Here is a 22,717-nt window from a genome sequence, read left to right as displayed (position 1 = left end):
AGTGTCTACAGGGTGGACACTGTAGACACTGTGTAGAGAAAGAGGAGTAACCAGCCCGAAAAGGGAGGCATTGATGCCCCTGTATAGGTCATTGGTGAAGCTTCACTTGGAGTGTTGTGCTCAGTTTTGGAGGCAGGCAAAGGATATAAGAAGATTTGAAGCAGTCCTCTGGAAGGGGGTCTGCACAAAAAAAAAGTACAAGAAGAGACTGAATATGTATACTCTGGAGGAGAGGAGGGACAAGGGAGATACAAACATTTAAATACTTTGAAAGGTATTAATTTAGGACCAAATCTTTTCCAGAGAAAGGAAAATGGTAAAACCAGAGGGCATAAATTGAGGTTTCGAGGAGGTAGACTTAGGGCGTAATGTTAGGGAATTCTTTTACACAGTAGTGGATGCCTAGAATGCCCTCCTGAGGGAGGTGGTGGAAAGGAGAATGGTGATGGAATTCAAGAAAAGCATGGGATAAACACATAAGATCTCTAATTAGAAAATGAATGGTATATATTGAAGAGCTAAGGCCAATACTGGGCAGACTTGCATGGTCTGTTTACTGTATATGGCATTATCCCAGGACAAGCAGGCAGCCTATTCTCACATATGGGTGACATCATCCACGGAGCCCGGATGCGGACAGCCTCGCAAGCAGACTTGCATGTAGAAACGTAGAAGTTTCGAGTCAGCCGCACTGCGCATGTGCAAGTGCCTTCCCACCCAGCGCTGGGCGAGTTTCTTCAGTTCTCAATTTTCCGCAGAGCCAAGAAGTCCGCCTTTGACACTCTGCGCTAAACTTCGTTACTTCATGCCTTCTCGCGCTGTGGTTTGTGTTCTTTTCGTCGCTAATCGCTGTTACTTTATTTCAGTTTTTTTTTTTAATAAAAGTGTTTGTTATTTCAGTTTAAAAAAAAAAAAAGAGAGACTTTATTTTTTTCTTCGTTCAACTGGCGGGGCACGCCGCTCTGCCACAGCCTGCGTGCTTCGACTTTGCTGCAGCTATTTTCCCTCCTATGTCCCGGCCAGCAATGGGCTTCAAGGAGTGTAGTCAGTGCCAGCGAGCGATTTCCCTCACGGACCCACACCGTTGGTGCCTCAAGTGCCTCGGGCCTGAACATAATCCTAAGTCGTGCGAGCGCTTCAACCTCGAGCCCTTAAACGTCATCAGATTTTAGTGGAGAAACTTTTCGGGATGGACTCTTCAGTCACACCTTCAACCTTAAGTGCTGCCTCGGTCCCATCTTCTGCCAAGGGTCCTCCTGCTTCCACGACTCCGACCTCGAGCCTCATCAGACCTTCCTCGTTTGGGACATCTCTGACCTCGAGTAAACCTGTTGTCTCTTCTCCTGAGCTTCCCTCAGGTCAGATACCTAAGCAGAAGGTTCCTGCGGTGGTCCTCAAGCTTTTCAAGACTTCTAAGTCAAAGCACATCTCCACTGCCACCTTGGAGCCTATAGCCTCAGCAAGTGGTCCGGTTTCAGACGCGGATCTATCTTTGCCGGCTTCTCTCCAGACCATGTTAGAGCAGCAGTTTGTTCAGTTACTGAGCAAATTTGGGGCCACGCTGACTTCTCTAATCCAGCCTGGGCAATTAGCAGTCTCCCGCGAGGTCGAGCCTCTGCCTATGCTCGAGATGAACCTTTACACTCTATGCAAGAAGCAGAGTCTTTGCGAGTGTCTGGTCTGGCATCTACACACTCTATGCAAGGAGTAGATTCTTTGCGAGTGCCTTGACAGAAATCCTCACACTCCATACAAGGAGCAGAGTCTGGGTGCTGTCAATCATCAGGGAAGAATACTCTACTCTCTTCTTTTCACTCAGGTTCCACCAGAGCTTCCTCCAAGAGAGTATCCTTCCAGTCCATCCTAGACCTCCCTTCTTCTTCAGGAAGCTCAAGCTCTGCTTCATCTCCATGCCATCGAATCAGTTCCTTTGGAACAGCAGAACAGGGAGTTTTACTCCCATTACTTCCTAGTTCCGAAGAAGACGGGCGATCTGCGACCCATTCTGGATCTCAGGGCTCTCAACAAATTTTTAGTCAAAGCAAAATTTTGCATATTGTCCCTGGCATTCCTTTACCCCCTTCTAGATCAGAACAACTGGTTATGCTCTCTGGATCTCAAGGAGGCTTATACTTATACAGTAGTACCTTGGATTACGAGTATAATCCGTTCCAGGAGCATGCTCGTAATCCAAAATGCTCGTTTATCAAAGCGAGTTTCCCCATAGGAAATAATGGAAACTGGCTTTGATGCGTTTCCCCCCCCCCCCCCCAAGAACCGGCATTGCTCCCCTCGAAGGCACCCCCCTGCGATCCGGCACCCCCCCTGCCTCAAACCGGCACCCCTCCCGCCACGATCCGACACCCCCCCGCCACGATTGGGCACCCCCCCGGCACGATCCGACCCCCCCCGACACAATTGGGCACCTCCCCCGCCGCTTCTTACCCTCATCTGGGCACTCTAGAAGATCGGACTCCTCGTCTGCTGGGCCTTGAGCATGCTCAGATGCTCAAGGCCGAGCAGACGAGGGCCGATCTTCAAGAGTGCCCAGATGAGGGTAAGAAGTGGCGGGGGGGTGCCCAATTGTGTCGGCGGGGGGGGGGTCGGATCGTGTTGGGGGGGTGCCCAATCGTGACGGGGGGGGGGTTGGATCGTGGCGGGGGGTGCCGGTTCGAGGCAGGGGGGTGCCGGATCGCAGGGGGGTGCCGAATTGCGGGGGGGGGGGGGGGGCTCGTAAATCAAGCCATGCTCGGTTTCCGAGGCACCGATTTTGCAAATGTTTTGCTCGTCTTGCAAAACACTCGCAAACCGGTGCACTCGTAAACCGAGGTACCACTGTACTCATATTCCCACATAGACCACACAGAACTGCTTCTCAACTTTTTGTCTCCTTCGATCCAAACAAGTTGGGACATCCCATCTCTAAGCGTACCATCTCCAACTGGATGGCTGCTTGTATCTCTTTCTGCTATGCCCAGGCTGGATTACAACTACAAGTGGGCTAAAGAGGACATTGATTGGAACTCCAGTAACTTGGAATATGAGGACGTTGCTGGGCAGACTTTTGTGGTATGTATTCGCAAGTGATGAGATGGTTGGATGGGCTTGAGTTGGCTTTTACAGTAACTCTAGAAATTGGGATCTAAGGAAGTACTGGGCGGACTTTATGGTCTATGACCCAGAAATATCAAAGCAAAAAGGACAATTTAATTATGAATTTTATAATGTTTGTAACTAATGGTATATATGTATGTATCTGACCTCCCAGGTCCTAGATCATCATAGGACAATATATAGGTGAGCACGATAGTGGTCAAAAAGCAAGGCAATACTTAATAGATATGACAGGACAAGACTTCATACATCATGGGGTGGTGGTGATATGAGTTTGGTATGATATTGTGGTAACTAGGGGGTCCTTTTACTAAGGTGTGGTTGCCATTTTAGTGCACGCTAAAAATTAGCAGGCGCTAAATGCTTATGCGTTGCAACACGTCCATTATATCCTATGGATGCATTGCTATGCGTTAGCATTTAGCGCGCACTAAAACGGCTACCGCACCTTTGTAAAAGGACCCTAATTTAATTGGAGCTTGTGGTTTGGTTAGTTAAAGTGCTGTCATTTACTATGTTACAGTTAATGGACCAACCTCCAAATTGTTCACAAAGAGCATCAAGATTAAGCTCTTAAGTATCAGAAAATACTTAAGGAATTCTCTCTTATAGGGGCAGATTCTCAAAACTTAAAATGTGCCTTTTAACTTGCTTGCTAAAATGGTTCCAGGCAGTTTAGTCTGAATGTATTTTATCGGTGGATTATCAAAATGGCTTACCGTGGTCTTTTCCAAGTTATTCCCTAACCTCGTTGTGCCACATCTGCAGCCAAAATTTGCTGACAGGTTTGAGCTGTCATAGCCTTACTTTCCGATCAGTGCATGAGCACTGATTGGCTAAGGCACTGAGGAAAGTAAGGTTTGACAGCTCATAGGAGGGGCCTTAATCTGGGCCAGTCGGACGGAGCCTTAGGCCTTTCCCTGGGTGGGGAATGCCTGCCATTTTGAAGAGGTGGGCCTGCTGGCTGGAGGGAGTAGGCATCCCTCCAGCCAGCCATCGTAAACAAGGTAAGGGGGAGTTGGTGGAGGTATGGGAGGGGTTGTCGGAGGGGGTTTCGTGGCTGCAGGAGGGAGTAGACATCTCTCCTGCTGCCGGAGGGTGTTGGAGGGGGGGGACATTGCTTGGTGGTGGGATGGAGTGGACATCTCTCCCGCTGCAAGAAGGGATGTTGCATGGTGTCGAAAGGGAGTGGGCATCTCTCTAGCTGTCAGGTGGCATTGTTTGGCGACGGGAGAGAGTGGGCATCACTCTTCAACTGCCAGAGGGCTGTGGGGGAATGTTGCTTGACAGCAGAATTTTCTGACAGACCTGTCGAGTCTTAATTTCTTGTCGGTGCTTGAGCCAATCAGCGTTCCAGCACTAATCAGAAAGTAAAGTAATGACAGTTCAAATCTGTCGGCAAATTTTGGCTGCAAATGTGGCACAACGAGGTTAGGGAATCAGCGATTATAGAGAATCGCTCGGTGTGATCATTTTAACATTAATGAAATACCTGCAAGCTAAACCAGCTGGAATCAGTTTAGTGAGCATGTTGAAGGTATATTTTAGTTTTGAGAATCTGCCCCACAGTGTCTCTTTTCTTCTCTCACTTTTACCCAACATCCCTTGCTCTTTCCCCTTCTTTAGTCAAGTTATGTTTGTTGTAATTGCTTCTTGTCTCTCCATGTTACATTAAGAAATCAACAGATTTTTGTGTGATTTTCATATATTTATTTTAAGGCATTTATTTTTATCTACCCTTTAGACAATGCAAAGTCATGCAGCAGTATTCCGTACAGGTTCTGTGTTGAAAGAAGGTTGCGAGAAACTCAGTTCTATTTTTGACACAATGGAAGACCTGAAGACATTTGACAGAGGTGCGTTAAAATATTCTTTGACTCTTAAAATTTTTTTCGTGTTTACGGACACAGTTCTAACTACCTGGACTTCAGATTTGCTGTTTCATGCTTTGATTTTGGGATGGAGGGGCATGCGTATTCATTTAATTGTGCTTTTCTTCTTTTTAGCTTGTTACTGTTTAGTCTTGTGTTTAATGATGGCTGAAAATTAAAAATAACAACTTCTCCCATCCCTGCCTTTCTGATATTTTACAGTTATTTGAAAAAATTGACACCCCATGAAATCAGTTCTCTCTCAAGAAATGTTCACATTGATTATTTTTTTGTTTCGGATCATTTAATCCAAAAGGTTACAAAGGCTTTCAAAGCTACAGTGCGAAGGCAGATAATTTATAATCTAATCTAGTATTTGTGAGTCGCGCAAACCTATACAAACTCTAGGCGACTTGAGGAAAGGAAGGGGAAAAGGAAGGGAAGGGTCAGGGTAGAAGGAAGGAGAGGAGGGACGAAGAAGGGACAGGAATCTTAAAACTTGGGCAAGTTAAATAGGGTCAGATGCTTAAGAAGATATTAGGGGAATTAATTGTCAAAGAGTGAAGTTTTCAGTTTCTTTCGGAATTGGGTATGGTTGGTTTCTGTTCTTATAGTCTCTTTGAGGTTGTTCAGATTATGACTCCGAGGAAGGTGAACATGGATTGGAAGATTCTTTTGTATTTGAGATTTTTTGTCGAGGGGAGGCTCAGTTGGATCCTTTTGAGAATTCTGTGTGAGCTGGGCCATGTGTCAGTTAAAAGTTTGATGAGAGGGACTGCTGAATTGCTGTAGATGATGCTAGCAAATTTGAGTTTTATACAAGCTGTGATGGGTAGCCAGTGAAGTTGTTTGCGGTATGTTGAGATGGAGTCGTATTTTTTCAGACCAAAGTTGAGTCTTACTGCAGTGTTTTGAATGAGTTGTATTTTGTAGGAGAGGGTGATGTTGATTCCCAGGTAGGCGTGGTTACAGTAATCCAGTTGGAATAGAATCATCATCTGGACTATGATGGCAAAGTGATGCTGGTGGAAGTATGGCCTGATGAGTCTTAGTTGTTTCATGGTGAAGAGGGCTTTCTTTCGAAGATGGACTACTTGAGGTTCCATGGATAGTGTGAAGTCTAGTATACAGCCTAGTATTTTAGAGGTTTTATCAACAGCAAGTATGCTGCCTGATGGGAGCATGATTCTTGTTTGCGCTGTTTGTTGAATGTAGGAGCTGTGTTCGTTAATGTTTTATGTGTAAGTAATGCTATTTTATATGTAATTCTATGATTTACAGGTAACCAATGATTTTCCTTTAAGAGGGGAGTTACCTGATCAAATTTTTTTCTTCTGTTAAATATTTTTATTGCAGTGTTTTGTAGGATTTGTAATCTACGTATTTCTTTTAAGGTTATTCTCTTATACAAGGCATTACAATAGTCAATTTTTGATATGACTAACGAGTGTATTTAAATATTTAATGATGATTCATCAAGAAATGAAGATAATGATCTGATCATCCTTAACCTATATTTCCTCACAATTGGCTAGGAAAGATTTGTTCTATCAGCAAGCTTTGTATTATAGAAATTCAAATAAAGCAGGAAGATTATTGGCTAATTATTTTAAAGCTAAAAAGAGAAAAGTAAAGATTGCGGCCATTAAAGATGAAAAAGGTAAAATTCATACCCACATTGGGGATATTTTAAAGCAATTTTTTTTATTATTATAAGGCTTTATATTCTTCTGAGCTATATTCAAATAAAGAAAGAGAATTTCTAAATTTAATTAATAGGCCGAAAATCCCACAGCATATAAAGGAAAAACTTGAGGCGCCTATATAATGTACAGAACTCCAAACAGCTTTGAAGTCTCTCAGAGCTGGATCCGCTCCGGGAAGTGATGGATTCACAGTGGAGTTTTTCAAATCTTTTCAAAATATATTATTACCTTACAGTGTTCTCCCCAGAATTTTTTTCCAGCCGGGTGGCATGAAAAAGTAGCTGGGTGCGGCAGAATGGGGAAATTTGGTGGTGGGTAATTAACCCCCTCTTTTACTAAGGTGCGCCAGTGTTTTTAGCGCACGCAGAGTATTAGCGTGCGCAAATCCCCCATGCTACACAGGAAAACTAACACCAGCTCAATGCTGGCATTAGCATCTAGTGTGCGGCAATTCTGTGTACGCTAAGCGCACGCTAAAACCACTATCGTAGCTTAGTAAAAGGAGCCCTAAATGTGTACTATTTTTATTAGTTAATTATTATTATTTTCCAATGCTCAATATGACTTCCTTTTTTAAGGTTTGACACTTTTGCCAGAATATTTTTACTAAATTTAAGAAATATCCAATTCTAGAAGGGAATAATTAGATATTTGCCCTCTTTCAAAGGGTATAGAGGTTTAAAAAAGGGAAATGCGTTAATGAAGTCATTAGGTTCAATCTAGACATTTATTTCTGCATGAATTTAAATAACTAACAAGACAGGTTCACACCTGACAGGGGGGCGTGTGCTGGATAAGATGGCTGCGAGTAGCTGGCGTTGAGCATTCATGAAGGCTCAGCGCTGTTAGTTTTGTTTTTTTGTTTTTTTTTACCTGGACCGTACAATGGTCAAACGGAAGTCTAAGCTCCGGGTTTTCCCGGAGGAATCTTTGATGGCAGCTGCGGGCCCGATGGACGCTTTCCTCCAGCGTGGGGCTGGAACGAGTCGACTGGAGTTTTCTTCGGCAGGGAGAGACACGCTGGCTGAGGCGTCAGATCTCTCCCTCGAAGCAACATCGCTGTCTCCGGAGGAGCGGAGTCCTCCGAGTCGCCCGGGGGCGTTAGACCAGCAGATGGAGGTCGGAGCGCCCCAGGGTGTTTCCTCACCAGCGCTACTGAGTGCGGGGAACGTCTTGGAGAGCGGTGAAGGGAAGCCAAGAGAATCATCTGTGCACTTGGAGAAATTGAACCTGCAAGTTCCCCAGGATTTTTTGAAACTGAATGCATCTTCAGCAGAGGTAACAGGTAACTTGCTTGCAACAGAGGGTCATGGGTCTGAACTAACTCCCATGCAGAGGCCCAAAGTTTTCACTATGGAAACATTATGGGAAGCAATATCTACTTTGCAACTCTCTTTAGGATCCCAAATGCAGCAACTTACTACAAGATATACAACTGTTGTTTCTGAAAATATGGAATTGAAAAATAGACTATCTAGTGTGGAAACAAAAGTGGATGGACATGAGACCAGAATAAAATCTTTGGAGTCCCAGGCCTCGGTGTGGGTCAGGGATAGTGGAAATCTTAATTTTAAAGTTGAAATGTTGGAAAACATGACCAGAAGATGTAATCTTCGGATTATAAATTTTCCAAAACTTTCAACTATTTCTCCACAAGATATGTTTAAGAAATACCTGAAAGAGATTTTGAAAGTGCCTGAAACTTCTTACCCACCTCTCACTAAAATATATTATTTGCCAACTAGGACTTTGGGTCAGGAACCATGCCAGCAGAATTTGTCTGCTGATAGTTTGGACCTAACAAATTTCCTTGAGAGGTCGTATAATGAGCCACCGGCAACTGCGACGCTGCTGGTACAATTTGCTATAGACTATGACAGAGAATGGATGCTTAAGATGTTTTTTAAGTTTAAGGACATACCATTTATGACAAAAACTGTGAGAATGTATCCTGATGTGTCAAGGTTGACCCAAAAGAGAAGAAAACAGTTTCTCATTTTGAGACCGAGGGTCATACAGCTGGGTGCTACGTTTGTACTCAGATACCCCTGTAAATGTGTGATGGTCTATCAGGGGAATAGACATGTTTATTTTGAACCTCAGCAGTTGATAAAATTTATTTCTGCAAAAGAGCAAATTTAATATTCCTGAGAGAATTGTAGTTACAACCCGCTTAGTTTAATTAGATTCCTTGCCTTTACTCAATACCATCTGTATTTTCTTAGTAATGTTTAACTCAGCTAAATTAGCTTTCTCCCCCTTTATTGAGGTCTAATTTTTCCAATCCAGTATAATTAGAATTTTAAGGAAAACTTTTCCTATTGTACTGTACTATTGAATTGTTTATTTTCCTTTTTGCTATTTTATTTACCTTTTTGATTATAATGTTAACAATGGTTGAGACTGGTATTGGAATATTTCTTTGAATTGACTGTTTATTATGTCAAATTATAAAATTAAATAAAGAATTAAATAACTAACAAAAAAAAAAAGATAAATATTACCCATCCAGACATATAAGAAATGGCTCTACAACACCTGTAATAATGTTTTGATCACTAGGTTCCTTCCTAGGGTCTCACTGAGGATATGAAATAGATGCGATCCCCACTTCCAGACCTCTTCCACATAATTTATGGAGAGGTGTTACTGAGCCTTGAAGGAGACCTGTGTGATTGCACTACAGCAAAATAAAAAAGTAGCAGATAAAGATCAAAGTGAGAGCTAGGGCAAAACAGTTTAGGTAAAGATGCAGGTAATAATTAGCAATGTATTAAAAATATTTTATTTATATTTGCTTATAATGTCATTTGAAAGCTGCTTGTATTAACATCAACTTTAATTCTATATACTGCCGGGAAGGGGGGGGAACAACACCACTTATGTCAACAGTAAAGTTAGAATAGGGTCATTAAATCCAGTGGCGTACCTGGTATATATGACAGCCAGTGCTGATCATTTTTTAACAACTCCCTCCTCTATATAAAAAGTTATTTTTAGTAATAATCCATGAGTCACACAACAAGGGTGCACCTAGGAAAAGGCAGCATCTTAAACACTGCAGTGAACACTAGAACACCAACACACGCATTGTAAAACTAAACAAGCCAGATCCTGCACAGCCGATGCTAACAGAAACGTGTCCTTTTCATACACACAGAACACAGATACACCCTTGCCCAAAATGGAATAATCACAAACTAAAAATAGAAATATGTAGACAAAAGTTAACACCACAGAAACAGTGATACGTCCCCTAATACTGCACAAAATATAAAGACAGTAGATGTAAATTTGAAAAAATTGCTACATAAGTCACCTCTTTACAAATTAACAAATAGAAATAAAACAAAAATTGAAAATATACCATTTTATTGGACTAATTCATTTTTCAATTAACTTTCAGAGGCCTTAGCCTCCTTCTTCAGGTCAATATAGTATACTGCTGTTATATTATTCTGTCCTGATCTGAGAAACGGGGTTTTGGTCTCTAAAAGTTAATAAAAAATGTATTAAAATGAGTCCAATAAAAAGATTATCTTATTTTCTGCTTATAAAAGTTTTTTCAATACACCTATAATATTATTTTATTCTAAAGCAACAAAAAAAATTTTCTACCTTTTGTTGTGTCTGCTTTAATCATCTTGTCTTTACTCTCTTCTTTCTAGCCAGCATCTGTCTGCTCTCTGTCTTCCATGCAGCATCAGCCCCTTCCATCCACTGTTTGCCCTCTCCCAGTTCCATATGGCATCTTCCCTCTTTTTATGCTCCTTCAATAAATTGTCTATCCTATGCCCCTTCTCTCCTTTATACATGATTGATTTCAGCTCTACCACCTCTCCATTTTTCTCTCTCTTACCACCCTGTCCCTTATGCTCTGGCATCTCTCTCTTCTTTCTTTCCTTCGCACCCCACAATCTGGTATTTTCCCTTCTTTGATTCTCTGGCATTTCTCTCCTTTCCTTTTCTTTTCTTCCATCTCTTCCTCCTCCTCCATGCTCTGACATCTCCTCCTTCCTTTCCCCTTGGTCTGGCATACCTTTCTCCTTCCCTTCATGCCCTGGCATCTCTTCCTCCCTACCCTCCAAGCCCTGGCATCTCCTTTCATTCCCTCCCTCATCTTCTTTCATTCCCTCCCTCATCTTCTTTCTCCCTCCAGTTGGGCGCAGCAAGTCTCTCCCCCTCTGCTCCCTTTCCTCCTTCTGTCACCCAAGGCCTGGCGTCATGAACTTCGGGTAGCAGCATTCACAATTCGCTGCTGTTGCCGGCTTCAGGCCTTCTTCTCTGTCAGGTCCTGCCTTCATGGAAACAGGAAGTAGGCAGGACCTGGCAGAGAGGAAGACCTGAAGCCGGCAATAGCAGTGAATTGTAAATGCTATTGCTAGCCGAAGAAGTTCATGACGCCAGACCAAGCACCCGAGGCAGACTGCTAATCTCCCCTCTCCCCTGACCCGACCCTCCTATCTCTCCCTCCCTCCTATCGCAAGACTCTAAAACAGCACTGTTTCACTCTAAGCAGGCTGCTTTGCGGCTTTCTCCTGCCTGTAATTCTCTCTGGCATATCACTGACGTCCAACTATCAATTATTTAAGGCTCAAAACAAAAATAATTACTAAATGTATGAAAAAATATGTTTTGTAAGATTTTAGTTATTAGTAGGGAAACATCCAGACCATATGTACCAAAAACCAAAGCTGACAACACATAAACCAAAAATTGAAGCGGAGAAAAAATAAACCTCAATTGAGGAAGGTTGGGACTACACAAGTACCCAACCACTCACTCATCATCACGGGTTTATAAAAAAACTCCGTAAACATATATATGAGAATAATTGCTTCACTCGTTTTCATTCATACAGAATCTTATATAAGTCACTTTTTTTCTTCTTTTCCTCCAAAATTATTGTTGTGTATAAACGTCAGTATGTAATGATACCGGTCAGAATCCCAAACTTAACTGAAATAATCAGCAAGGGCTACAGCTTAATTGCATTAGTGTAAGAGTTCTTAACAATATGGAGCTCACAGTCACCAATAATATAGAAAAAATACACTCATCTGAAAAAGGCTTTTCACCAAAGGCTTCCAACTCCTATTCCCTACTTTCTGTTTCACCCAACACAGGCTACTTCAGGGGAAAAAAGCCATCTTCTGTTGTCTCCATGCCTCTTACAATTTGTTGGTAGTGAAGCCGACTCCTCTCGAACAGGTACTGGGACTGTGAGACGCGCCCAGCTCGAACAAAAAGCGAACCGGGCGTCATGACGCATCCACTACGTGATGCGTGATAGGCTAAACACAAGCACTACTAAGAAACTTCCAAAAGGGGCATGAAATCCGATCTTCAAAAAGAATTCACAATTCCAGAGAGATTATTTTCAAAAAAGGAAAAAGAAACTACTGTTCATAAGTGGAATTAAAAAAAAAGGTTGCCATTCATAAGTAGTATTCAAGCCCAACGGCTCCAAAGTTTGCAAACGATTGATCCACTGTTGTTCCTTCTGCCATAATATTCTTCTACTATCACCTCTTCTCTGGGTTAAGGGCAATTTCTCAATTACCCAACATTTTAAATTTTCAAACTCATGACCCAATTCCATACAATGAGCAACTATAGGAGCTGTTAACTTTCGGGTATTCAAACAGCTCTTATGTTCTGTGATTCTAACAGTTAGTGTACGTGATGTTTGGCCAATGTAGAGTAAATTACATGGGCATTGAATAGCATAAACTACGTTTGTGGACTGACATGAGGACGCCTGATATAAACCAACACTTCTGCCATCCGTTGGATTAATAAATCTAGAAATGGTCATCATTATATCACAATTTGAGCAATGGCCACAAGGTCTGTGACCATAAACCTCATTTAGATCTTCTTCTGTAAATTTTTCTTTAGAAGTATGGCATAACCAGTCACTTAGGTTTTTGTTTCTCAATTGGGAAAAAATAAATCGCTTGTTAGTGAAACAAGGAAGAGTTTTTAATAACGGGAGATGTTTCTTATATTTCTTAATTATTCGTGATGACATTCGGGTCTGTTTAATTACACATGGGATTATTGTTTCTTCTAATTGAGGTTTTCTATAATCTAACAACATATCCCTAGGATTGTGTAACGCACGTTTCTTAGCTTTTTTTACTATATTATCCGGATAATCCCTGGACAATAATCTTCGTTCTAATATTTGTGCTTCCTGAACAAACTTTTCCTTAGTATTACAAATTCGGCGATATCTGAGGAATTGAGCAAAAGGAATACTAGCTTTAAGATGAATCGGATGCATACTGTCAAACTTCAATAAAGTGTTTCTGTCAGTCTTTTTATGATAGATTGAAGTCTCAATATTATGATCTTTCCTATGGATAGCAACATCTAAGAAACTAATGCTTTCCTTACTATATGACATGGTGAATTTAATAAATTGATGACATTGATTTATTTTTTCATTAAATTCTAAGAATTGTTGTACATTACCTAACCAAATGATGAAAATATCATCTATAAATCTCCACCATTTCAAGACCTGGTGAAACTCCGGTAATGTATAAATAAAAGTTTCTTCAAACCATGACATATAAAGATTAGCTATTGTTGGAGCGAAAGACGCTCCCATCGCTATCCCTGACAGTTGCTTAAAAAATTCCCCATTAAAGATGAAATAATTATTTTTTAAGGCAATTTCACACAGATCTTTCAAAAAAGAAGTTTGCAGATTGTCCTGAATTGATTGGGAATTCCATAACGCTTCCAATACTCGAAGAGCTTCCTCTTGCGGAATGCTTGTATATAATGAACACACATCAAATGTGGCCATGATGTAATTCATGGGTAAAGTCGATTCTAACTCATTAAGCATTTTTAAGAACTGTGTGGTATCTTGCAAATATGATTTAATAGATTTCAAAAAAGGCTGAAGTTGCTTATCTATATATTTACTTGTCCTTTCTAACAATGAATCACGGGCTGATACAATAGGTCTGCCCGGAGGACACTGTGTATTTTTATGGATCTTGGGTAACAAGTAAAATATAGGTACTTTAAAGTGTTGAGGAGTAAGAAAAGCATATTCCTTTTTTGTAAGAAACCCTCGTTGCAATGCATCCACACAGATATTGGCAATCTTTTCAAAAATCTCCAATGAAGGATCCAAATCTAATTTTAAATAAACATCCTGATTACACAGCTGGGAGTTAGCCTCTATAATGTAGAGATCACGGCCCCAAACCACGACTGCACCCCCTTTATCAGCCTTTCTAATCACTATAGTAGAATCGTTTCTCAATCTTTGTAAGGCCCTATATTCTACTGAGGATAAATTATAGCGTCCCCTTTGTATTTTAGCTATCTCATTTATGCTATAAAGTTCTTGAGTCATTAGATTTTTAAAAGCTAAAATGATCGGATTCACTGGGCCAGGGGGATTCCATTTAGATTTAGGCTGTACACAAGATTTTTCAGATGTAACACTCGGATGTTCATAAAAAAACGCACTTAAATTCAATCTGCGTAAAAATTTTTCCAAATCAATTTGGGCCTGAAACGCATTGTGGGCAACTGTCGGGACAAAGGTTAACCCTTTAGATAATACTGATACTTCATCTACAGTCAATACTCTACTAGAGATGTTAATTACTAGTGATTCCGTCTCCTCTGTGTCCGGGCGCGTGATCGCCCTCGGTATGTCCCTCTGCCTCGTGCATTTCTTCCTCCGCGTGTAAATCCTGGGGGTTGTCTGGTTTGACCCTGATCCCCCTCCAGATCTTCTGATGTGGAAGTACTTTCGCTGTTTACATTATCTGAAGATTCTCCTGAAGTAGTGAACCTGACTGTTCTCTGTTTGTAATTCATACTCATCCATCTGTAAACATATCCAGTCTGATAATCTTTTTGATCTCTTTGGAACTTTTTCAATTTATTAGTTCTTACTTCTCTACGTAATTTATCCATTTTGGAATTAGAATCTGTTAACTTATTTTCAAAATCAATGTTCTTACGAGCTTCCGTTATCAATTCCTCATGTTTAACTTTATTTTCCTGGATTTTGGTTTGTAACGTCTTAATTAGCAGTAACATTAGATCTAAAGAGCAACGATTAAGAATTTGATTCCAAATTGTTATAAAGTCATTATTGTCAGTAAACATTGACGTCATCAGTGACATGCCAGAGGAAATCACTGGCAGGAGAAAGCCACGAAGCAGCCTACTTAGAGTGATGCGGTGCTGTTTAGAGTCTTGCAATGGGAAGGAGTGAAGGAGGGAGAAATAGGAGGGTTGGGGGGCACTCGGGATGATGACAATGCTGCTTCCGGCGAATCCAGCAAGTGTGAGGCCCCCAAAGCACAGCACTGGCGGGCCCCCCTGACCATTTTGGGCTCTAGGCCCATTCCTACTTGGTCTAACCTTTAGTCCGGCCCTGCTTCCCCCCCCATATGCTCTGACATCTCTCTCTCCCACTCTATGGTCTGGTATCTCCTTTCCCTCCCTCCCATGGTCTTGGCATCTCTTTCCTCTCCTCTTCCTTCTCCCTCCTTCCCTCTCTCTCCCCAATTGGGTGCAGCAGCATTTCTTTTCGCACTCCCCCGCAATTGGGTGCAGCAGCATGTCTCTTCCCCCTCCCCCCCCCATTGGGTGCAACAGCATTTCTCTTCCTCCTCCCCCCCATTGGGTACAGCAGCAGCATTTCTCTTCCCCTAAATTGGGTACAGCAGCAGCATTTCTCTTCCCCCTCCCCCCCAATTGGGTGCAGCAGCATGTCTCTTCCCCCCCTCCATTGGGTGCAGCAGCATTTCTCTTCCTCCCCCTCCATTGGGTACAGCAGCAGCATTTCTCTTCCCCCAATTGGGTACAGCAGCAACATTTCTCTTCCCCCTCCCCCTCTAATTGGGTGCAGCAGCATTTCTCTTCCCACCCCACCCCCTCTGTCTCACACACCCAGCAGATTCGCTACAGACAAAGGCAAGTTGTAAGTTTCCCTCCATCGCTGACCTATCTCCCAAAGGTCAGCGACAGAGGGAATCTTACAACTTGCTGCTCTTGCTTACTTCGGGCCTTCCTCGTTGCCGGGTCCTGCCTTTGCAGAAACAGAAAGTTGCAGGACCCGGCAGCAAGAAAGGCCCAAAGTAAGCAAGAGCAGCAAGTTGTAAGCTTCCCTCCGTGGCTGGCCTATCTCCCGCATGCTCTGGGGCTCTAATGGTACCATTGTCCGTGCATGTTTCACTTCTCTTCCCTACCCCTCCCCTCTGGACGTAACTTCCGGTTTCGCAGGGAAGAGAAGGAAAGCGGGCAAGCGCCGGGTTCAAGTCGCTTACTGGGTTTTGTTTTGTTTTTTTAAAAGTCAGGCGGGAGTCTTTCAGCGGCTCTTCAGGCTGTGCGTTAAGCAGTGGTGGCAGCAGGATTCGCGGCAGATGACAGCTGGGTGGGCATCTAAATTAGCCGGCTAAAAAGCGCTAGGGAGAACACTGTCTTATCTTTTAAATTTATATCAATCACAACTGACTCAAATTATAGGCCTATTTCCTTAATTAATGTGGATGGTAAAATTCTGGCTAAATTATTGGCTCTGAAGTTAGCCAAGACTCTCCCCTATATGATTGGAATGCACCAAACGGGTTTTGTTGCTCAACGACATTCTGCAAATAATACCAGATTGGCATTCATATGCTCAATTTAGCAAAAACAATAGAGGATCCAGCCTTCTCTGTTTCTCTGGATGCAGAGAAGGCCTTTGATTGTGTAGAATGGACATTTATGTACCAAGCAATGGATTGGTTTGGAATAGGTTCATGATTTATTCAAATGATTCAAACCTTGTACAGCTCCCTTTCTGCAAGATTATATATTAATAATACATTCTCAGAGCGTTTTTGTCTAAGAAGTGGAGTTGGACAACGATGTCCCTTATCTCCTTTGCTTTTTGATATTGTTTTGGAACCCTTGTTGTTGGCCCTTCAGCAGGCAAAGGAGATACAGGGAATTCCATATGCAGGTCGAGATTATAAGGTTTCGGCTTATGCAGACGATATTTTGCTTCATTTGAAAAATCCTGAATTAATCATTCCTCATTTACTGGAATTGATCGATCGATTTGGAAAATCTCCGGATATAAGATAAATTGCAGTAAATCAGAGGTTCTTCCATTGAATGTACCGCCCGGAACAGTATATAAGAAAATAAATTATTATCCTATATAATAAAACTCTGCGTGCTTCCGTGATCTCTGATCAGTGATCAGTAGGTCCGTGGCCAGCAGGAGTGCGGATGCGGCGGCCAAAGTGGAGACTCCCCCCTCCCGCCCTCACTCACCGCCAAAACCACCACCGCCAAAGCCTCCTCCTTCTCGCCAGCTCACCCGCGTTTCAATTAAGAGAAAAGCGCTGCACCGCGCTAACGCTGGCCTTGCCGTCTTCTGTCCACTGCGGCCCGCCCTCTCTGACTACTTCCTGTTTCCGCTAGGGTTGGCCACAATGGATAGAAGACGCCGAAGCCAGCGGTAGCGCGGTGCAGCGCTTTTCTCTCAATTTCAACACTGCGGCTGGGAAGGGGGCGGCGGGAAATGCTGCTGCTGCACAGGAAAGGCCGGGAAATGCTGCTGCTGCACAGGGAAGTGTGTATGGGGGGGGGGGAATGCTGCTTCTGCACAAGGAAAGGCCGGGAAATGCTGCTGCTGCACAGGGAAGGGTGGGAAATGCTGCTGCTGCACAGGGAAGTGTGTGTGAATGGTGGGGGAAATGCTGCAGCACAGGGAAGGGTGGGAAATGCTGCTGCTGCACAGGGTAGTGTGTGTGTGTGGGGGGGGAAATGCTGCTGCTGAACAGGGAAGGGCGGGAAATGCTGCTGCTGCTGCACAGGGAAGGGTGGGAGGGAAATACTGCTGTTGCTGCTGCTGCATAGGGAAGTGGAGGGGACGGAGAGGGAAAGGGGGCCTGTGGTTTGCTTTGGGGGAGGGGAGACAGAAGGGGGCCATGGTGAGACAGAAAGACAGGCAGGCAGCGCATTAGAACGAAAGACAGACACACAGAAAGACAGCAGGCAGGGAGAGAGACAGAAAGAAAGACAGACAGACAGGGTGCCAGAGAGAGAACCAGAAAGAAAGAAGGACAGATAGCGGGAGGGAGAAAGAAAGAAAGAAAGGAAGAGAGTCAGGGGCAGGGAGAGACACAGAAAGTAAGAAAGAAAGACAGACAGACATATATTCTAGCACCCGTTAATGTAACGGCTTAAACACTAGTTATTATAAAGGCTTGATGATACTTGCAAAAATTTAGAAAATTTACCCCACCCCTCTCCCCCCTGATTGTGATTTTTGCAAAGCTTTATGTGATCCATTCCCATTCTTTTGGAAGGAAGAGGTTATAAAATATTTGGGTATTATGATTCAAAGAACATTGGAAGACACAATGACAGTAAATGAAAAATCCTTATTATTGAAAGTCAAAGAAATGTGTGAGCATTGGAATCCATGATTTTGCCTGTGGTTTGTTACCAAATAAGTATGTTACCAATTTATTTTCAAAGTTCATTTTATAAAAAATTAAATGGGATTCTTACAAAATTGCTAGAATAGCCTTAGTATCTTTGCAAAAATCACAATCGGGTGTGTGTGTGGGGGGGGAGGGGTAAATTTTTCAAATTTTTGCAAGTATCATCAAGCATTTATAATAATAATAATAATAATTTATTTTCTTATATACCACCCAACTGGAAGTTCCGGGCGGTTCGCAGTCAGCAAGAGAACTGAGACATATCAGCGAAGACACAAAATACAGTAGAATTCAGTGGAATACAATACAGTGAAATACAATATGATGCAGTACAATGTAATATATATGAAATCATTGCATAAATTTACCAAACAAATAGGTTTTTATCGATTTTTCTGAACTCAAAGTAAGATTGGGATTGGGCAATTAGAGGACACAGCCAAGAGTTCATTTTCCCCGCTTGAAAAGCCAGTTTTGTCAAAGAAACTTTTAAAATGACAGGCTTTCAGAGCAGAGTACATAAACATACCCAAGTTTTTTGTGTTCTTATTTGATGAGAATAATTTTAGTTGCGTGGATAAGTATGTTGGTAGTAGTCCAAAGAGTGCTTTATAACAAATGCAGCCAAATTTAAAAATAACTGTAGTTTCAAAAGGGAGCCAATGAAGTTGCATGTAAAAAGGGCTTACATGGTCAAACTCTTTTAATCTGAAGATCAGATGAACAGCCGCATTTTGAACCAGGCGAAGCCTTAGCAATATTTTCTTGGTTGACCCTAGGTATGTGATATTACAATAGTCTAAGGTAGATAGGATGGTGGATTGAACTAGTTTCCATAAAATAGTGAAGCAATTTTTTAGTCAGTTGGTCAGTGTATTTCTCAAACGTTAGGTGTTGGTCTAGAGTAACTCCCCAAGATTTTGATATTATATTGCGTCAGGGTATGTGTTGGATCCTTCCTGAACTCATGGAGAATCTGCCAGATTGGCCCCATTACGTCAGCTGATTTCTCCTGCCGTCGCGTTGGTCGCGTATCTGCCGGGACTCCTGCCTTCCTCGTCTCCACACCCCTGGACCAGCAGCGGCATCTCTGTGTGCTTTTAACTTCAGCACACAGCTGCCCCTAAGCAGTAGTTTAGCCGCAGTTTCATCAGGCAGCCTCGGGGCCTTTGCTAGGCCGGCCCTCATCGCATTATCGAAGCGGGCTGACCTAGCAAAGGCCCCAAGGCTGCCAGATGAAACCGCAACTAAACTGTTGCTTAGTGGCAGCTGTGTGCTAAAGTTAAAAGCACACAGTGAGCTGCCGCTAGGCTAGACAGGAGAGGTTTGCTGGACAGGGAAGGGAGAAGGGGTACTGCTAACATGGGGGATTTGGAAAGGGGGAAAGGGTACTGTTGGACAGGGGGAGGAGGGACAGGGTAGTGCTGGACAGGGGGGGGAGGTAAAAGGAAGGGAGAAGAGGTGCTGCTGGACCTGGCAGAAAGAGAGGGAAAGGAAAGGTGCTACATACAGGAGGGGAGGGTGAGATGGTGCATAGGGAGAGAGCATGTTGGACTGGGGGATGGGAAGAAGGGATGCCACTCAAGGGAAGAGGCAAGGCAGAGAGAGAAAACGTGCAGCAGGCAGAAAGTGTTGGACTCATGGAGAGGGTGAGGTAGAAGGGAAGGACAGAGAGCAGGTAAGGAGAAATGTTATACTCTAGGGAAGGGGGAGAGGGCAGAGTGAAAAGTTGGACTCGTGGAGAGAGAGAGAGAGAGATGTTGGTTGGGAGAGGGAAGGAGGACCAGAGGAGAAGCATGCAGGAGGAAGAGAGAAAAAAAGGTTGGACTGATGGAAAGGAGGGAGATACGTTGGACTGGGAAGGGGGCCAGAAAGGAGGAAGTGAAGATAAATGGACTGCATGGGGCAGAAAGGAAGGGAAGGAGAAATGTTACACTGGGGGGGAGGAGGGAGGAGAGATGACTAGAGGAAGGAAGAGATACCAGAGAATGGAAGGGAAGGAGGGGAGTCTGGTAGCGCTATAGAAATAATAATAGTAGTGGTATTTGAGAGAGATGCCACATTATGGGAAGGAGAGGAGAGAGATACCAGACTAGGAAGGGGGAAAGGGAGGAAGGGAGGAGAGAGATATCTGACCACTGTGGGGGAATGAGAGAGATGTCAAGACCATGGAATTAGGGAGGGAAGGAGAGAGAGAGAAGGGAAGGGAAGATTTTGAGAAGAAAGCAGAAAAATGGAAATATTGAATGTTAAATTAATGTCAAAGATGGATGCAAGACAGAAAGTGAAGACAGAGAGAAAAACAGTCAATGGCTGAGAAGGCCCTGGAAACATAGTTAAATGCACAGAAAAATAAAGTCACCAGACAACAAAGGTAGGGAAAATGATTTTATTTTCAATATAGTGACTGAAATGTGTCATTTTTGAGAATTTATATCTACTGTGTATATTGTGTGTGTATATGAAAAATGAATGGAAAAAAATAGCATTACAATTAATAAAGGGGGTGGGATCTGAGGAAGAGCTTGGGTAGGTCTAGGGTAGAGTTTGGAAGGTCTGTGTTTGGAGGTACTCAGTTGATATTTGTTAGACTTCCCTGCTGGCACACTATACTGGCATTTCAGGGCATGTCTGGAGGACCTCTTCACATGCATGGATGTCAGTGTAATGATGTCACACATGTGCATGATATGATCACTGCAACATCTGCGCACTTCTGGGTGCCTCCTGCCATGGCCACTACCTTTAGTATGCCCTGGATTGAGAAAGTTTGAGAGACACTGATTTAAATACTCCCACACTTTGGAAGTTGATACCTTCTAGTGTAGTGATTCTTGATCTTTTTTGAGTCACTTTATTTAACAAGACTTTATTGTCTCTTGCATAAAACACTCCTTTTTAATGCAAAAAGTAATGGCCACACATAATTATGAAATATAATCCTGTTGTGCAAATTAAAATAGATCTACTACTACTACTACATCTACTCTCGTTATCCGAGAGAATATAATAATGGTGCTGGGCTGTATAGTGAATAGATGTTAATTTTTATCTGATCCTCATGGACCCCAGGTAGATCAGTATACAAGCAGATGATGTATGTGAAAAGCCTACGGTGAGCCATTGTGTACATCGGTCAGTAAAATAAGGTCAGCCCTAAACCTGTTCCTAAACCTGGTTTAGTGATGATCTTTTAGAGACACGGTGAGTTTAGTGCATCCAGGCCTTAGTGGGTCCAAAACAGTGGCATAGCTAGTTGCTGAAGACCTATGATGTGGCTGGCTGGGATCCCTAAGCTCTACCAATAGAAAACTCCCATTATCTCTCCCTTCATATACCTTTTAAATACCACTTCTACGGCAGTAAGTATTGACCGATGCAAGCTGCTTAGCGCTGGCTCAGTTTTCCTTATGATGTATTTTTGCCTATGTGATAACAGGAAATTGCATCAGAGGGAAGACTGTGACCCAGCACTGAGCAGCTTGCATCAGTCACTATGAGCGAAGTGGCATTTAAAAAATACACAGATTTTTTTTTTTTTGAAGGGGGGGGAGGGGAATTGAGAGCCTGGACTGCCTGTGAGGGGGTTGGGATGGAAGGGAGTTGACAGACTGGGGAGACACATTGTGAGTCCAGAATGGCATTGAGGGTGGGGTGGGAAGATTCCAGACAGAGGCCTACTCAAAATTGGGTGTTTGCCTACACCCCTGGTTCAAAATAAATTAATTTTCTCTCTGCTTTTGTATAAGTTGACTTCATGTACCTATTAACATGAAAAATTTGACTATCCCTGAAACTAACTAGGACGAAAGGCAAATTAATTTTTCTCTTTCATAATAAAGTACTATAGTTCTTTTTTATTTTATTATATATTTCTATTCTAGTCCTATATAATAAAAAGCTAACCGCGCATGCGCACTCCTATCTGCGTGTTCCATGCGCTGTAGGTCTGTGGCCGAAGGAGTGCGCATGCGCGCTTATACGTCACCAGCCGATCGCCTCCACAAGCTGGACCGCAGCCAGCCGCCGATCTCCGTTCCTCCTGCGCCATGGCACGCCAGGCATGTCCCTGCCTCCCCCGCCGCTGGCCTTGGGCTCCTGGGGGCCGGCGGCGCGAGCTGCCTGGCTGGTGCTCAGGCCCGCCTCCCCATTTCCGCCCTACACGGCGCTGCCAGACCCGGACAGCTTCCCACGAGGAAATAACAAAACGGCCCTACACTCACAGACCCGCGAGCAGGGTTGCCATGGAAACCTAGCCGGAATAACATGCAGTCGCAAGGGTCAGTGAGAGGGGATCAGGAGCTAAAGAGAGATTGAAAAAAAACAAACAAACAACAGTGGACAAGGAGAGACAGACACACAAACAGTCACAGAAGGACAGGGGGCTAAAGAGACAGATTGAAAAAATAACAAAACACAGAGGACAAGGAGAGAGAGACACACAGACACTCACAGAAGGACAGGGGGCTAAAGAGACAGACTGAAAAAATAACAAAACACAGAGGACAAGGAGAGAGAGACACAGGAAAAAAATGACAAA

The 22,717-nt window shown here is 43.1% G+C and overlaps 1 protein-coding gene across 1 annotated transcript in view; it reads left to right on the top strand.

Annotated features, from left to right (window-relative positions):
- The window catches only part of SDHA (succinate dehydrogenase complex flavoprotein subunit A), a 214,168-nt gene that overhangs the window by 154,720 nt on the left and 36,731 nt on the right, over positions 1 to 22,717 (top strand). Inside the window, exon 12 of the mRNA XM_033929796.1 lies at positions 4,859 to 4,970. Coding sequence (XP_033785687.1) covers positions 4,859 to 4,970 — 112 coding nt within the window. The remainder of the gene's footprint in view (positions 1 to 4,858; positions 4,971 to 22,717) is intronic.

Source organism: Geotrypetes seraphini, chromosome 2 (genome assembly GCF_902459505.1).
Source record: "Geotrypetes seraphini chromosome 2, aGeoSer1.1, whole genome shotgun sequence".
Lineage (NCBI taxonomy): Eukaryota > Metazoa > Chordata > Amphibia > Gymnophiona > Dermophiidae > Geotrypetes > Geotrypetes seraphini.
This window is presented reverse-complemented; position numbering and strand designations above follow the sequence as displayed.